Genomic DNA, 18,135 nt, shown 5'->3' on the forward strand with positions numbered 1-18,135 from the left:
AACCCTGCTCGTTCACTAGGTTGACTGAAATCTAAGGTGGCAAAAATTCTGTTTGCGATTACTTTGGTAAGTACCTTGTCGACGACTACAGTAAGCTGATCGGCCTCTAATTTTTCAAGCCCTTCATGTCACCTTTCTTATGGATTAGGAGGATGTTCGTGTTCTTCAAAGATTCCGGTATACTCGCGGTCCTTAGACATTGCGTATACCGGTTTGCTGTTTTTCTAGTACAATTTGCCCGCCATCCTTCAAGAGGTCTGCTGTGATATAATCCTCACTAGGTGCTTTGCCACCTTCCATTTCTTTCGAAGCCTTCTTTTCTTCTTCTTTCGTTACTGGTGGGATGCCTACCTCCTCTGAACTACTTCCTCATTCGGTATTACCCTGGATGTCGCGGCTACTGTACAGATATATATAGAACACCTCGGCTACTATAACTATTTTATCCCTATTCGTGATGACATTGCCTTGCTTGTCTTTAAGTGCGTACATTTGATTTTTCCCCATGCCTAGACGCCTCTTCACTGCTTTCAGGCTGCCTCCGTTCTTTAAAACATGCTCGATCCTTTCCTTATTGTACTTTCGTATGTCAGCTGCCTTACGCTTATTGGTTAACTTCGAAAGCTTCTCTAGTTCTATTCTGTCACTGGGGTGGAGACTGTCGCGCTTTGCCGTTTCCTAATAAAATCTTTCGTCTCCTGGGAAAGTTTACCAGTACCCTGTCTAGCCATCGTGCCCCCGACTTCTAGCACACTCTCCTCCCACTCACGAACTTAGGTTGCACATTCAGCTGCAACCGAATGTTGCAACGAGTGGCACAAACAATCGTACTTCCCCTTAAAGTTAAAGGGGCCGTGAAGACAAATTACAAGTTCGGTTTTTCGGTTTGTATAAGTGGCTGCGTTGTCTCGATAACAACGATGTCAATTTTATCGTGAACTTCGAACAAATAACGGAGATGTTAAGTAAAATATATGAACCAGTGGCGACTTTCCAGCCATACACTTTCTGGAGATTTCCCTATGACGCCATAGAATGTTGTTTACGGGATTGGCGGTCGCCGACCTATGGCGCCGCCACGACAGATGACAATTGTAGACATACACGCCATACCCAGGACTTATTATGTGGCATGTATATGCTCACATAGGCCATTGACCATATGCGGCCAGCTCGAACCTCTAGAAACCACGCCAACCACGCACTCCTTTTATTTTAACCCTAATAAGAATAATTCTCGCTCTCTCGTTTGCCTTCTTTACAGATTTGTAATTACTTATTCGTTTTCATTTTTTTTCGCCCACATACCCCCCTTTTCTTCCTTCGCTTTTTAAAGGATCCTTGTAGCACGTTTGCCCAGCTAATTTTTTGTTTTGGTGTCAGTTTTCCGCCCTTTCCCGCCATAGCTAAATGTTCTGCGCGCCTTTTAGGAGCTGGCTCTTCATAATTTTCTCTGCTGTTATTTTGGAGGTGTGGACATGCCGTAACGCTCGGCTACTTTTTCAAAAACCCCACCAATTTTATATATGCATCATGCGCGGTTGATCTCGGCTGCACAATAAAGCGCGCAGTGTCGAAATCTATCCACATCTGGCGGAATGACATCACCGATTTTCACATATCCAGCGGGCTCAAACTGTAAAAGGACACCAAAATACACATATGCTTCTTAGTCTACGTTTTTTCCACCCGCTGTTCATAGAAACGAGGATAGGCTGTTTTGAACCATTGTCGGCTACAGTGTTGTAGTGAAAAACAAAGGGTAAAATTTGAGAAAGGATGTAGATTTCGTGCCCGTGGATAATTAATGATACATCAAGTATCTGTGCCTGACCCATATATCCGGCAATTTACGACCTGGCAACGTTCCCACCACAGCTGGAAGAGCAGTGTGGCTGCCATAAATACTGCAGTACAGGCTAGTTTCTCCAGTACAGGCTTCTCCAGTACGCGCAGCACTCTGACCAAGCAGGAGACTGGTGAGCATTGCAGCGGCTTTTTAAGCCACTATATTTCAACTAGCCAGATTCTAATGTACAAAAACTTCGCGTCTTAGAGCTGCCCTTCATCTCACAATAATTCTGCTGTTGCGCTTGTAGAGCTGGAAGTTTTGCTTTGACTCGTACGGGGAGGGTACCGCTAACTCTAAAACCCCATCTCGTAAGGTTGTTTCTCACTAGAATTTCCGGCATACAAACCACGTTAAAATTATTTAAAAGAAAGCTGACATAACTTTTAAAACGCGACAATGTCTAGAAATGATGTGCAGGTACTTTGTCTGAACAAAGATAACGTTATTTCATTACCTATTTTGTTGCGTTTCCGCTTAACTTAGGACACCTTCCACAAAACAAATTTTGGCACACAGGAACTGCGCTCTAATATCCCTTAGAACTGGAAAATAACAATGATTGTAACAAAATGGAAAGCTGGGCGAGTTGGTACGTATTCACGATGGAATTTAACAGCGCAATAAACGTCGAGGGACACAGAAGGAATTGTGAATTGTGTGTCTTGTAAATTTCTTCTGTGTCTCTCGTCGTTTATTACGCTGTTACAATTCATCATAAAGAATGATTTGTGAAGGCTAGCAAAATGGGCTGAGCCCAGCTTTATTAGCGATTGTAGTATTGAGACAAATAAATAAGGCGAAAAGCAAAATACGACATTTTGCGCACAGCGACGGGGCGCAGTCCCGTAATGGGAACCAGCCGTTCTTACTTGCCCGCCGTCACACCTGTGGGGGACTTTCTCATTAGAAGTTGTTAAACACTTGAACGGGTGTACATCAGGCCTGAACTATCGCAACTGGTAGGAAGTGGCAGTGCTGAAGATTTTTTTGGCGATGGTTACAGTCGCTAATAAATTCCTCAAAGGGCCTATAAAGACAGCATGCAATTTTGCATCACTTAAAAAAGAATCAAAGCCCCTTTGTTAAGAGAAAGATGATTAATAGAATGCGAAGCTTTCTTCCATGCAACTCGCGTCAAGGTCAAACTAAGTCCTGCACATCAAACAATCCTGCACATCTAAGAATCCTGCACGTCTACGAACGGGTGAGGCGCTTCAACCTGTAGAGTTGTTGCCCTAGGTTAACACCATAGGGCACTCTGCGCAGCGTGCCTCAAATTTATCAGACTATTAATGTTCGCGTTTTGAGGATTAAGGCAGTTATCTACAAGTTGAAATTCTGCTGACGTTATTAAAGGGTGATTCCATAATATTCGCAAATGAATGTGTTCGCTTTGTTCGTGCCTGTTGTGGCCTTCGTCCATACAGACGGAAACGTCCTCATTTTCAAATATCCTTCCCGCCACCAAATCCAAAACGACGGCTTCCCGTAGGAAAAAAATATGGTTGTCGCTAAACCCTTAGTTCTAATATCGACTTCGAAAAGGAAAACCATAACAGGCAACTGAATAAACGAAATGAGTGAATAAAAGTTGCTGAATTTTGCTTTTGCTTTTGCTATAAGAAACGAGAATCCTCGTTTCGACTGTACATGAAACTCTTTCTTCCGAGTGATGAAGGACGATATTTGAAGATCATCTTGAATAACCGCTAGACGCTCTTTGCGAAGCACTGGCGCTATTTTGAACTCAGCTGACAAAAATCGAGTTTTCTGCTGCGCCGTCTTAACAAACCTTCTTATCTGAGACACCACGTGTTTTTAATACAAAAGCCTCAGGTGTCTCATCAAACACGGGAATTGACCGCAGTCGTAATCGTCGACGTCGGCAACCGAAATGGTTCCAGGATAGCCGCCGCTATAAGCGGCGGCTATCCTGGAACCATTTCGGTTCCAGGAACCTATCCTGGAACCATTTCGGTTCCAGAAAATAAATAACCAAAACACGTTGTTGCATTCGGGAAGACGTCCCCCCAGCACCAGGCTCCGTCGCCTCCAGCATGGGAGGTAGCGTGGTGGGGAGCGGCCAGCACATGTCGCTGCCTTAAAGATGACGACAAGAAGCCGAAGGCAAACTTAACTGGTTTACTGCATGGCGAAAGATGAGCCGAAGCAAGACAGGAACAATGCCCTGATGGGCGAGGTTACAGTACAGGACTCGAGCAGAGTGACAGCATTGATACGCTGCTCCAAAATGAGCGCACTTCTGCACTTGGAACCCCGCATTTATACCCTAAGCGCTCACGATCAAATAAGCTTTTCCCCTGATTTTTGCGCACTGCGTGAACTGTAAAGACACACGCAACACTCTTTCCAAAGTTTGTGAGTGATCGGTAGTAGCGGCGCAAGCTAAATCCCGGAGAAGAGAGAGGAGATATCCACAACGGCCGATTAAGGGGCTTCAGTCTCTGCGTGCCGCGTCTGCCGCCGCCAATATTTGAATCACGCAGACAGAGAGCCGCCCGCGGAACGGCCATTCCCAGGCGAGTCGCGACTTGTTGGGATCTGTTGGCTCTCGCTGCAAGCTTGAATCACCAACAGAGAAGCGCCCACGCGGAAGGCGCACGTAGTGGTGGCTCTGCCACAAAGCAGAAGAGCACTGTACGAAGCCTTCAGCACGGCAGTTCGCGGAATCATAATAACATCCAGATTCGTGTGTGATTTTAACCCGCGTCGCCTGACCGGCAGCCAAGTACTCCAATCACAGTGCTAGCGCGGCACACTGGCAGAATGAAACAAGAATTAGCCTGATGCCCTCACCGTGACAAGTGCACGTGGCGGCACGTGCGTAGAACGGCTCGATGTGGGGGAAAGCTATGACTGCGGCGAAGTTGGATCGTTAAGTGCAGCCAGTCTGCTTGTAGAAAGATTTCGCGCCAAAAGACGAAGAAAAAGCCGCAAACCTGATTTGACAATAACGAAGTCTTTTTTAGTTTTTACACACTACGCAAGCACAACGGCAAGGAAAACTGCGCGGAAGACAAGGACAAAACAAGGCGACTGCTACAATTGCGGCCAGGTTAAACCACAAAACAACGTCGACGACCTCAGCACTTGCTGCTTTGCGCTCTTGTTTTGAAGTGCATTTTAGGGCAACAAGCCAGTGATTTTCACAGATTCACGGGCAGCGCTTCAACAGCTAGCCTCCTTTCATCGGGAACAACTGGCCCACAAAGTACACACCCTGCATACACGTGGAGCAAGCTGGTAGCTTGCTCCACGACATAGTGCTACAGTGGTTACCTGGAGATTGTGCGGTGATTGGAAATGTTGTGGCCAAACAGCCTGCGCGGCCCACGACCAGTCTAGCGTCATCATCCCGATTACATTCACTCGACGTGATGCCCCGACGCTTGTGTAGTCCTTGGCGGGGCAGTTACAACTATCGATATGGACGGACAGATCAAAAAATTATAACCAACTTTATAGAATTGATTCCGCTTGTACTTTCAGAATGCCATGTGGCCTGGGAAAACGTGACGACGGAATTCTTCACCGCATTCGCCTCAACGTCGCTTTTACTAACCACTACTTGCACAAGACGCGCCAAGTTGCCTTTCCTCACTGTTACGCATGCAGTGTTCGTGAGGACATTGAACATGTACTGTGTGCTTGTCACCGTTTTGAAACTCCACGGCTAACCGTGAAGACAACTTTGGCACTGCGGGCTGATACACCATTAAAACTTAGCGACATCATCCGTCCGTGGCACTCAACTGCTGTGGTAACCCGGACTCAAGGGCCTTGATGTCATTTCTCCGTGACTGCAGCTTGAATAAAACTTTGTGAACGCTTGCCTTAACTTTACTCATGTGCGTGCGTTGTGCGCGTGTTCCTGTTTCGGTCAGTTTCTGTGTGCTTATCTGGGTTTGTTAGTGTTTATATGCGTTTTTGTGTCTTCAATTCCTTCGCTCATTTTCGCCGCTCTCATGCGCATGTGGAGTAGCAAGCCAAGCTCGCTGCTAGGCTGCATTCTATTTATCATTGAAGGCATCCCTTCCTCCCTCGTAGACGCACAGGGCGCAGACTAGCAACAGATTTTTACTTGAGTAAAGAAACACATAGGAAAGAAAATGCGTTCTACACGTGTGCGAAAACCTAGTGCTAGAAAAGAAGGAAAGACAGAGTGCACTACCGGGAGCAGGCACATGACAGTAGGCATGTGCAAGCGCCTTTGACATAAACAAAACAAAGCGAGGGCTGGCGCAGATTAAATACCCGAAAAGGCATGCCCAAGAGTCTAGTGAAGGAATGCAATCTCGGTGCTCAGTAGGAACACAGACGGTGAACTGACACACCCTTCGCCTTTCTTGAGGATCACGTGCGCTTCGAAATTTCCCTCCTGTCGCCTGCCCCCTTGTAATGCCTGATAACTTCGCAGACTTCGAAGCGTGGCCCGCACCCCCTTGTAATGCCTGATAACTTCGCAGACTTCGAAGCGTGGCCCGCAGTCTTTGCAGTGGGGTGCCAAGTTGCTGCCGGTAAAATTGCGTAGGCTGTTAGCGTGTTCCCTCAGCCGATTATTGATACATGGCCCATTTGGCCAATGTACGATCGCCCACAGGACAAGAGGATTTTGTAAACAATGCATGTCTAGCAGTCCGCAAAGCGCTGCTCGTGTCTTTTTCGGCACCCCCATGCCCATTTTTTTCTGTATTTGTTTCTTCTTACTCAATTCTGAATTTCTTCGCATCGGGCCCCGCCTTTCCTTCTTTTGTAGAATTAGTTTTCTCACATTCGTAGAACGTACTTTCGTTCATGTGTGTTGCTTTACTGAAATGAAAATCAGTTGATAGTCTGCGCCCTGTGCGTCCAGTCTATTTCTTTTGTGCTTCTCTTCCGCGCAGTTTCCCTTGTCGCAATGAACCAACTAGTACAGGTCTGTATACTACGGAAGCATACTTAAATTCCCGCTTAATTTATTTTCCATACATATCATGGGAACAGATTTCCAAAAACGTTTATCGTGATTATAAAGTAGCAATATCCAACTTCACCGCCTTTCGATTGCAGGGAGAATAAGCAAGAAGGCATGTATTTGCTGTACGAACTACTACGAACATCTTGCAATCTTGGTTATCTTAGCTAGAGCCTGAGCCCAAACTTTACACATCATCGTAAAGCTCTGTGTATGTAAATAGAAACGTACAGCAATAGTTAGGTAACTTAACCGGAACGCTTTACCTTAACAGGAATGATTAACAGTTCTCAGCAGCAATAACCAACTCAGAATGACAGTCTTCCTTGCGAAACAATAAACAAACTTTATCGCTGACAGGCAGGAATAACTTTAGTAGGCCACAGCCAGGGAGATAAGGCCGGCGTCCGTGGGGCAGCAGGGGTCCCTTTTGAATGGGGTTCCGTGCTGTCGTCAAGTCCGGCCAGGCCTTGTTGTATGTGGTGGTCCGGGTCACGCACGGCATCCTCCCAGCGCCCTTCACTAGTGATGGTGAGGAGGGAGGGGTGGAATCGGAGCCTGGATAGGTGGATAATGTCCCATGTCCCCATGATGTTGGAGACGGATTCCTGAGAAGCAAAACATTGAGAACAGGCATCATGTCACGATACATGGCGGACAGGATGGCAGGGGTGAGGGAGAAGGGAGCCTGAAGCTGGTGAGGGATAACCTCTAAGTGTCGGGTTAGTGATGGGTGAAAAAATGGACAAGCGGTATGCTCCAAGCGGTAATGGGCTAGGATGTCCACGTACGTGTGCAGCCTCTAAGGCAGAGGGAATGTATGACTTCCATTGGAGAAGCCATCGAGCCCTCGGGAAACCAAAGCTCGAGAAGCTTTATGGGTCGCTTAGTTTCCAGGGGGTGCGGCACGGGTGGGTGCCCGGTCAAGAATGAAATGGTGGGAGTGCCTCTCCTGTGCCTTCAAAAGGAATTCAGGGTAAAGTTACTGGGGAAGCTCTTCCCCAGAGAAAATTAGGATGACTGAATATGAATCCCTATTGATTCAAAAACACCGCTTTGCTTTTGAAAGTGGAGAGTGTGGGTCGCAGCCACGCGATAGCGAACTCTTCTTCCACCCTGGGATCTGTGGTAATCAGGGAAACGGTGAGAGCGGGGCTTGTGACGAGGCAACCACTATGGCTACCGCAGCCTCTTTGGTAGGGTAGGTTGGTGTCTTTCTTAAGATAGGGGGGCCTCGAAGATATGCCTTTTCGTTGGCTTTTGCGCGAGCAAGTCTGCGATCCTCGATGCATGCGTGATGCAGGTTTCGCGGGAGAGGTTTGATCCGGAACGTGTGTCACACCAATTGCTGATAGTTGGAGGTGGGTAATAAGTGCTCAAAGAGCTGTCTAAGTTCCGCCCCGTGAGACTCTTAGTGGGTTTTTTTAATTGGACGTTGTGTTATGCCTCCACTCTTTCTGTCAAGGCGTTGTGGACCTCAGTGCAAGCAGGTGGTAGTTGGATATTTCTGGAGAAAGTACGAGGGCTACCCTGAAAGATTTCCGCATCATGCCATTATTTCCATTTGACTCATTTGTTTCATAGTTAGGAAGGTGTTATTACGCTATTAAAGAGAGGACAAAGGCTTGCATGGGCCGAATACGGTTGCCCTCCTTGACACCCCCATGTTTTGAAGCAATTTGGGAGATGAACCTGGTAGTTTGGTATACGTCACGCTCGATCCCTCTCATAACGTTTACGTTGTACCCCATGTTATGTAGGTGTGTATCAGGGACCCTGAAGGTGTCGACTGTGAATCAAAATGTTAGGGCGGTCGTGTGTGCTAACCTGAAAGAGGAAAAGCTCTGACCTTTAGGGGCAGCAGAAGAACCCGCGGTGGGACGCGAATAAAAGCAGTCCCAATGCTTGCTGTAAAGGGGATCCCTGTTTTGCTGTGAAATACCAATCGATCCAAAGATTGGTGGGTCTGCTTGTGGAATACATATTTCCTCGTGATGAAAAACGGGTCCGGTACCAACCAAGAATGAAACTGAAGATCTCGCAGTGAAGTTTGCATTGAGGCAGAGCCCTTAACCAGCCTTTCATTACACAATTCTAAATTCTTGAAAATCTGTATTTAATTACTTCTGTGCCCTCATTTCTAGGAGAGCATTTCGTACGACTTCAAAAACAGCGACTCCAGTAAACTTCAGACATGCTGCTGCAGAGCCCACGTATCGCCATCATATTCGTTGCAATGACCGCAATGGGAACAGTTTCCTGCGGAGGCCCGATTCAAGAGTTTTTCCAGGTACGTACCATAGGTATCTAGAATCACTAAAAACTTGTATTACGCGTTCAAAACATTATAATAATGAAAAAGCACTTCACATGCGTAAATTTCTTCCGCCGCCTCATCCCGATGAAAGGATGCTTGGTGTGTTCTTTAAAATCCTTCTGGTCAAAACACAGCAGAAAAACACAGGCACCTTGTCGTTCAAGCGATCCTTCGCGATTACGCTACGTGTTCTGCGCGTTAAGGTTAGGAAGGTTTATTTGCCTACCCTCAACCATTCGAAATAAATCACGCAGTAAATTACTTCGGTGTGACAAGATCCAGTTCCAAATATTTTCATCGGTGTTAGGAGCATAATTGTCGTTTTCATCGACCTTTGCTTCTCGAAGCCCTTGGGAAAGACAAAATGCTTAAAGTTGGAGTTTAACTTTACGCGGAGTCTCACAAGGATTTTTGGGATGTGGGCTGATTACAAGTACCAAGAGTGATTCCAGCGGCAGTAGGGCAATTCCGAAAATTTAGAGACGCAGATTACAGTTAAAGATAAGAAAATTTCCCTAATAATTACCTAAGGCCAAAGAAATAGAACTAATGTTTGAAACAAGGTCGAGAACTGGGCCAGTTGGTATACATTCATTCTGAGGGAGCAGCGCAAACTAGACAGGACAATGGGTAGGACACAACACGAGTGTTGTGTCCTACCCATTGTCCTGTCTAGTTTGCGCCGCTCCCTCAGAATAATGTTTGAAAAGCGCAATTTTCCTGGTTCTTGCAAACCCGAGATTATATTTCTCGAACGTATTGTACCATAGTGTTTTATCTTTGTTTCTTATTTTGCAACCATGCTTCAGTAATTTTCACAGTAAGCACCATATTAACACTGTCTTAGCTATTACCAGTGCACGAGTGCAGCCGCAGGTCACTGATACTTCCTCAGCATCAGTAAGATTCACGTCTGTGTCTTGTCACAATCACAGCTGATAGACCAGGAAAATGTCACCACGTACCAGTGCTACCGCAACGGCACCACTTTCGAGCCAGCAGACGCGCTGGACCTCAGAATCCTCTGGGTCGGCCAGCCTTCCGACGAAAATAAGGCCGTCGGTTATGTCACCTTCACGGAACCCGGTCAGCCTCAAGAAACGACGTGCGTACATGCGTTTTTTCTAGTTTTACGCTGTCCAGAAACACCTTTCGTTATTGCGTAGGTGCGTTGCCCACGAGCCCGAACTACGATTTGGTAACGTTAAAGAATGCCCTGAAGCACCCGTGTGTCCAGTCATTTGTCGTGTATGTTTTTGTAGCTTGGCGCTGAACTCTTCAATCATATGTATGGTTCAATGCGGCCTCTGAGTAGTACGGGTGTATTCTATAATAGACGAGGCGAAAATGTAGGCAACAACGTTAAATGTCAACTCGAAGGAAAGAAAATTTCGGTTACACAAAAATGTGTGTTACCTCTAGTGCAAGCTAGATTCAGAGCTTTGTACGCGAATAATACCTGGGCAAACGAAGGAGGGGTTTTTGGCGTCACCTTTCAGTGGGGTTTCTCCTCAGCAGTTTTAAAGGGGCCATGCACACAAAATACAAGTTTGCTTTATTCGAAAGATTTCGTGTTTTATAGTGCCCTCAGCGCTTGTCCGGCGGCAAACGATGATTTATTCACTGAGAAATTAAACATTTTAAGCCAAGATTTCAATTCTCCCGCTCAATCGTGTGTTTTCCGGACGTCGACAACGACGTATCCAGAGCAGGCCCTTAAAACTAAAGATAGCCTGCTGACCAGGGCTGCTACCATCTCACAGATGCCTTTGGTTATCTTGTTTATCGCCCACTTTCATAGATGGCGCTGCAATACTGCTAAAGTGCCAGTGTTCCCACTTTGCTTCTGGCTAGACTTATATACCTGCCGCATTTTTATTAAGGTTTATACTAATCGTTTCCTTAAACATTAGCTATGACTCATGTTAATGCAAGTGACCGTGCCGCTTATAACAGTTGGTCAGTGTTGTGTCAGACAAGTGCAACGCCTTCGACGGCTGTGTTAGGCAGTGTCAGCCGGTGAAGTGCCGCACTAACTGCTTCGGTGTTTACGTGTTCCTTCGTAACTTGAATTATTGACCCCACAAATCTTACTTCTATAAAAATAATGTGCCCTAAATTTAGGCGCGAATAGCTTGTACGGCAAGCTTATAAGTCGGGCCTAACTTGCGTTAGCTTTTGCCGACCTCAGCCAATCGCACATCTCGCTGGTATAACACAACATAACACACACAACAGCACAACAGCTGGTATTCTGTTGCGGGAAATGAGCTTGTGGGTCCCATGGCCATTCTTTTTTTTTCCTAATTATATACCTTATTTCAGCGACATTTACGTTAAAAGTAGTGTCAGTATGATTCTCACGAGGCGATCTTTCGAATGAACCAAACGTGTTTTTTTTTCTGCATGTCCCCCTTAAGCTGCCGGGATACGTACATCCTTGCGAAAAGCATTTCTGCCGTAACAAGGATCACGCAGTGTATATAAAAAGGACCTTTTAAAAATAGTAGCACAGCTCATACAAGTCAACATACTCAAATAGAAGAAAACGTCAGGCATATTCGAGCCAAAACACAAGTAAGAATACGAGCGTACCCTCTCATCTATGCCCTGTGGCGAAATAACCGCTCTTAAAAAATTAGCAGTCGCTTAGCTCGGCTATGCCAGGAAATACGTAGCGTGAGCTAAGGTTCAGCTGGTTATTCTTAGGTTTCCTGGTTGTCTAGGATTAGCTGATTATCATGCTTACTGCTGCAAAAACGATTTCCAATTCAATCCAATACAGTCCAGTCCAGTCACTGCTACTCGCGCATGAGCAGCACGGCTCTCCTGGAGCCACGCGAAGCGGCTGTCAAGCGGCTCCGGCGCAGTGACAGACTCGGCTACTGCGCAACGGAGCGGACAGCTGGGCACGCGCCGGCGCCAGTACGTCTGCCGTGGCTATGACGTCACTCCTCTGGAATGCACAGACTGGCGAATGTGGAGACCCAATTCTCTACACCCCCGTACTACAATTGGATTGGATTTCCAATACAATCCAATTTAATCCAATCCAATCCAAATCCAATTCCAATCCAAGCCAAGCCAAGCCAATCCAACCCAATCCAACCCAATCCAACCCAATCCAATTCAATCCAATCCAAATCCAATCCAATCCAATCTCATGCTCTTCGCGCTTGCGCATGTACGGCCCTTCACGGCCAGAGTAGCTTACGCTACAAAAACCAGCCGCTCCCACTGGTGGGTTGACCACCAACAATGACAGGCGTAATCGGAAGCTCACTGCCGCTTCACCAATGTCCATTTTGCGGTAATATGAAAAATTATCCCACAATTCTGGCGTGCCCACTCAAGGAAACCGGCTGTGCGGACAGCTTTGCAGGGAAGCTCCTGGTTAATTCCCATATGCTGAGCACGAGGACGCGGGTTCGATTCTCGGCCACGGCGGCTGCTTTTCGGCGCACGTTAAAGATCCCCAGGTTGTCGGACATAATCCGGATGGTTCCACTACGGCGCGCCTCATCGCCTGCGTTGAGTCGGCGCGTTAAACCCCGCTATCAGATCAGGTCAATTCATATATGGCTGCGATGTGAACGAAACCAGCCAGAATTTCACATGTCACTTAGTGGGGTTGAGCATTGACAGTGACAATGAAAGCTACTGTCAGGCTGTCACGGCTCTCGGTATACTCTTTATTCTCTACGTTGTTTAATTGCGCATTATTCCTTTTGCGTTCGCCACTTGTAAGAACAGGTCCTTGCCCTGGTTTTCTTTTCACCTCATCTGACTGATATTGCAAAACTCGCACTGGTCTCGGCATGATTTGCTGCAAAATAAAATAAGCTATCTACATAATTAAAGCCTTCGCAGTGAAACCTCGTTTTTTAAAACCTTTTTTACCGTATTATTTTTACTTTAGGAAGATTTTGGTTCCCTGTTTTTTAGATAATGGGTATTGTATATTTCAGAAGTAGATACCAGGAACAAAACTCTTCAAAACAAAACAGAACAAAATGCAACCCGATTCTAAGAGAGTTATTCCAGCAAAACCGACAAAAATATCAACATAATCTGTTGCGCGGCACCGTTTCGTATCCCCGAGACACATAATAGGGAAAAATTCTAGAACGGTCGAAGGGACACGAAAGGCTCGACTATTTTCTTGCTCCAAATTAAAAATCACACTGTCCCAAGGCGCTTTTCCAAAGTAGCAAACAATGCTTCGTTATTGACCCATAAATTATTAAAACCGACGTTTCTTTTTCTTGTTTGCTTTAATTTTTACGCGACGGAAAACGTTATGTGACATATCATTGAAGGCACAGTAGGCTCTCGATAAACGGAACTTCAAGGGACCGGAAAAATTAGTTCCGTTTAACAGGAGTTCCGTTTACTGAGAGAGATGTTCTAAGGTGCAAATTTATGTGCGTACACACTTCTAAGGGCATTTCATGGAACTCTAACCACTAGAAAGTGACTGTAGCTGATAGTTTTCAGAAAGCAAGAAAACTACAAGAAGTTGAGGCACAGCATTCACAAAGTTGATTTGGCAACAACGAGTCGCTGTGCACTACAAAATGCGTCAATTATTTTTGTTTGAGTTCTTGCAACTGCATCTTCACGGAGGCTAGAGGCCTCAACTTCGCGAGTGCTTACGAGCCACCGAATTTAGAGGACGGCTACGTGGTAATGAAGGACGAATAGCACAACGATGGCATGAACGAGGCGACAGGAGGTGAGCCCTGTAGCCTCGGCGTCAAGAATCGAGACCGAACGACTGGAGCAAGAACTGCGATGTTGCATTCGTTGCACTAACACGGCTAACCACTTACGAGACGAGGCTTACTAGGCCAACAAGGCTAAAAAAGCATGGAGGAAGAAAAAAAAACAAGAACGAAACAGAAACAGCCGGAACCGTAAATAGCTGATTCTCATGCCAGTGGATTTCACAAGAAGTTCCATTTCTGGTTCCGTTTAAACGGTGATGCGGAAATTTTAGTTCCAATTACCGAGAGTTATTTTACGTTATCTGAATACAAAACCAACCGAAATTCCAGGCAACTGTTCCGTTTAGGCGGCAATTCCGTTTAAGCGATTTCCGTTTATCGAGATTCTACTGTACTTTTTTTGGAAGAAAGTTGCTGCCGTCTGGAAGAAACGCTAAAAAGCAGTCGCGCAAACAGGTTGCACAGCAGCTGAAGGCGGGGCCAGTCGTTAAGCTGGATGCACCAGTAACTTCAGTTTCGTTCCCTGTTGTGGTATAGAAATAAATACGGACAGTGGGAAACTGGAAAGAGAGCTCGCGTTCATTCGCGTTATCTATGACGGTACTTACGACTACAAAAAAATGTGAGTGAAATCAACAGTATGCCAGAGCTTACCAGCCGCTGTTGTAAATGAACTTGTTTTAAGGTGCTTAACAGGTAAAGTTTGTTTCTTTCTGAAACACAGTTGAAAGCAAAGTTTCCGCATAGATTCAATTTATGCTTGCAAGCAGCTGCATACACGCTATTTTAAGAAACTTTTAGGCAAACTACATACATTCCGTCTCACCATGCTCTATACGCAATTTCACAGATTGTAGTGCGGAAAAGTGTAAGAGGCGACGATGCCTGTTTTCACGCTTGTGGCAATTTTCCCGTTAAAGAGAGTCTGCAACACTTTTGGCAGACACTTTCACTCTTTCCTTCGCGTCTGGACGCAAGTTTTTAAGATATCTTATGGGCATAGAGTAGTAATTATTGGCTGAAGTACTTTGCAACCCCACAATCTAAGCACTGAATGTATTGGTTGACGATGTTCTGCAAGCATTTAAAGTCTCAAAAAAAGTTGAGAAAAGTGTTGCAAGGACTCTTTAATTACAAAACGAGCTTGGCCCTGGAGGTATGTATTTCCATCGGCGGAAGTGTAGTCTATTTATACAGGCCGTCTTGTTTCTGCACCGTAGTGTCCCTTTAAGCGATTAGCAGACGGCGTACAAAATGAAAGCTAAATAGATGTTTTTTAGCAAATTTATAGGCTCCAGCAAGCAGATCTGTGTAATTTGTAATTTAAAATGAACTGTTTACTTTCTCGCGCAGTTTGCCGGTGGATGCAGAGTACATAGAAGGCTCGCAACATGCGCTTCTGGGTAAGTCGCCGTATTGAATAGTGTTTTTTGGGGGGGCTGCCGGGTTTTTTGTGATTTGCTACCCCAACTATGTACAGTTTGCGCCATATTGGAATTTACGGAAGAAAATCAATACAGCATAGCTTTTCTCGGTTCCTTACAAAAATGTACCTATTTTTCCGCGTTTCCCGACGACAATTTTGTACTACTTAATGGCGTCGTCATGATCTCGATCGGCGATTCGCAACCCCACATGAAAACAGCTGCATCGACTAGTGTTTATGGTGTAAAATGACGTTTTGGCTTGTTGGTTGGACGTAATTAGAGGAAAGAACAGTGCAGAAGGAACAAGGCCTGAAATACCAAGTGACAAGCCTGTTATCTGAGTGTGCGAGTGTTTGAGTATGTCAGCGCTCGTGAGCGTCACGTCTTCAGTCCTCATTCCAGCTGTCTCGTTTTTTTTTTTTTTTTGCGTAAGAATATTTTGCTCAGTATTTCGATGGGAACACTAATGACTTGTATCTCCAAAAGAGATTTCTGATATTGAATAATAATGCCAATGTAGTCCATTGTAACAAAAAAGAAAGAAACTGAAAAACAAAATGAATCCAAATGAAATCAGAAGTCACTCGATTTGGAGAAATGTGGCAGCCATCGATTATAAAAAGAAGCTAATAAGAACAAAAAATCAACAACTGAAAATAAGAAATGAAATCATGCAATAACAATTGCGATCACGAACAGCAACTACCACTGGGACCAACAGAGCAGTGCTGATGCTCCTGAAAGATTCTCGAGGCGATAGGACAACAGTTAACATTACGATACGAGCCATGATCGCATTTCAGTGACTCTCAAAGAAGGGTGTGACATGACAGATATAACATGGCGTAACTGTGGCAGATACACGAGTGGAGTAGCTCTCGAGTAGAGCCGGATAATAGACCTATAGTAGCCACAATGGTTGTGTTGCTAACGGAAATAACTAATCTAGTACCATATGTTTCGCGCCATCACATTTTTTTTTAATTTCGAAAGTTTGTCCTGTGGCATACTAAATGAATGCGTTCACAGAAACCCGAACAGGCTATTTCGTGTATGAAGTTCAGGAGTTCTCGGTGACATGGTTCGTGCACCCAACTTTGTAGGGCAGGAGGGCGGCCAGGGTGGAGGCCCGTTGCACGAAGGCACCGCATAAGAACTTGGTGCAGTCCCGGGCAGGTCCACACTCTGCCATCACTTGAGCTCGCAATTACTGAATGATGGCTCGTTTTCGCAGGTGGTGCCGGTTATACAAATAACTGCCGCTAACTGCGCTGTGTTAAAGCCATATTTTAGACTGCCGTTGATGGCATTCCGTACACTGTAACGAAAAGTTCGGCATGCTCAGTTTTGTTAATTCTTCGCTGTCATGCTTCCATAGGAGAAGATGTTAACCTGTATCAACTATTGCCTCCTGCAAATGGTACAGCATACTTCTTCAAACAAGGTAAGAAAATGAAAGTGCACAAAAAGGTGTTTTTTATTGGCGATAAAATTGTACACTTAACAGAATTATACTCCGAACGGGTCAAATTATGAAATGCCCGTGGTAATCATATGTGGCATGAACCGAGAGATTCAGTCAGTTTCCCGCTCCCTTTGAGCACCGAAGATCTTGTTCAAAGGTTTAAGTGCAGCAAGAGTCCTATTTTTATAAAGTTAATTGGATGCGTAAAACGAGAAGAAATTTCCCTGCACAGTTAATAAAATTTTCTCGCACGCGGACTAAGCCGAGGCAGCTACTAAATTTCCCACAAAATTTCCAAAAAAATTTTCGTAAATGTTTTCAACGATATATAACAACACTCGATACAAATAAAAACATAAGAATCATTTGTTGAAAACATGGAGCCTATGCATTTGTGTGAATGATCATGTTTCAGTGGATATAGTCTTCCCTGTTTTGTTTGTGCTCTTTGAGAATCGTACAAAAATTATTTGGAGAACGAGACCAGCCCACTGGCTGCTTTAATATTTCTTCTTTCCGAAAGAATTATACAATATGCTTCAGTAGGGGCTTTTTTAACTTTGCGTCGTATCTATCATTCAGTGATTCGCACTTTTTCTGTTTGAAGAGACAACTATTTCCTACCTTTGTGGGGCATACCGGTGTATTTTACTTGTTCTGCACCAAACAGAAATAGTGGCGTCAGCTTAGCCGCTCGCTTGTTCTCTGCCCGTAGGCGATACAAACATACCTAACTTTTTCCTCGTGTTATGCAGTGAACGTTACCGACGGAAGCACGGTATTCAAGATTTACGACACCGACCAGACCTGCGTAAACGCGAAGGCTCTCCACGACGCCATCTGTGCAATGGAATATGTGCGGTGAAATTCCAATATTCCACTGATACGCAAAGGATATTCCCCACTGATAAAAAACTTTTGAGCCCTTCCACTACTGTGACGATGAAAGACCAGCCCAGCTGTATTCGTGGATAACTAGATTGAGCTGTGTATGGTGACTTACTATGCTGATCGAATAAATACACATAACATAATTTCCCTAGAGCTTACTGTGAATTAATTCTTAATTTCTCACTGGATATTTTTGATAAAACAACAGTTACAGGATTTTTCTGTAACCATAGTCTCTCCGTAGACGGCAATGTATTGCCAGTGGACGGGAATTCTGTAACGTTTACAACTTCCCTGTCAACTAATCATGACAAGTAAATAGAACTCGACGTATTGATAGAGTCGTCTTAATAGACGATTTAAGTATAATTTTTGCAAGATGTCTCTATAGAGACATCTTGAAAAAATTATACTAAAATCGTACTAAATTATACTAAAATCGTGTACTGAGAGCTCAACAGAATTTAACACGAGCGCTGGA

General features: G+C 45.0%; 1 protein-coding gene across 1 annotated transcript; it reads left to right on the plus strand.

The window, feature by feature from the left end:
- Positions 1–1,945: 1,945 nt before the first annotated feature.
- LOC144180544 (uncharacterized) lies at positions 1,946–17,788 on the plus strand. Its single transcript, XM_077708871.1, has 6 exons — positions 1,946–1,979; positions 8,972–9,117; positions 10,080–10,249; positions 15,225–15,274; positions 16,677–16,742; positions 17,519–17,788. The coding sequence occupies exons 2-6, from the start codon at positions 9,022–9,024 to the stop codon at positions 17,626–17,628; spliced, it is 492 nt and encodes a 163-aa protein (XP_077564997.1). The 5' UTR covers positions 1,946–1,979; positions 8,972–9,021; the 3' UTR covers positions 17,629–17,788.
- The last annotated feature ends 347 nt before the right edge of the window (positions 17,789–18,135 follow it).

The sequence above is a fragment of the Haemaphysalis longicornis genome, unplaced genomic scaffold, assembly GCF_048455015.1.
Source record: "Haemaphysalis longicornis isolate Haplotype H1 unplaced genomic scaffold, Haemaphysalis longicornis Haplotype H1 scaffold_4, whole genome shotgun sequence".
Classification (NCBI taxonomy): Eukaryota; Metazoa; Arthropoda; class Arachnida; order Ixodida; family Ixodidae; genus Haemaphysalis; species Haemaphysalis longicornis.

Bases quoted from the DNA above. Each gene is read 5' to 3' on its own strand.
- LOC144180544 (XM_077708871.1), top strand. From the start codon at position 9,022: ATGCTGCTGCAGAGCCCACGTATCGCCATCATATTCGTTGCAATGACC. The intron at 9,118-10,079 runs GTACGTACCATA...TCACAATCACAG, and splicing joins CGATTCAAGAGTTTTTCCAG to CTGATAGACCAGGAAAATGT. The intron at 15,275-16,676 runs GTAAGTCGCCGT...ATGCTTCCATAG, and splicing joins CTCGCAACATGCGCTTCTGG to GAGAAGATGTTAACCTGTAT.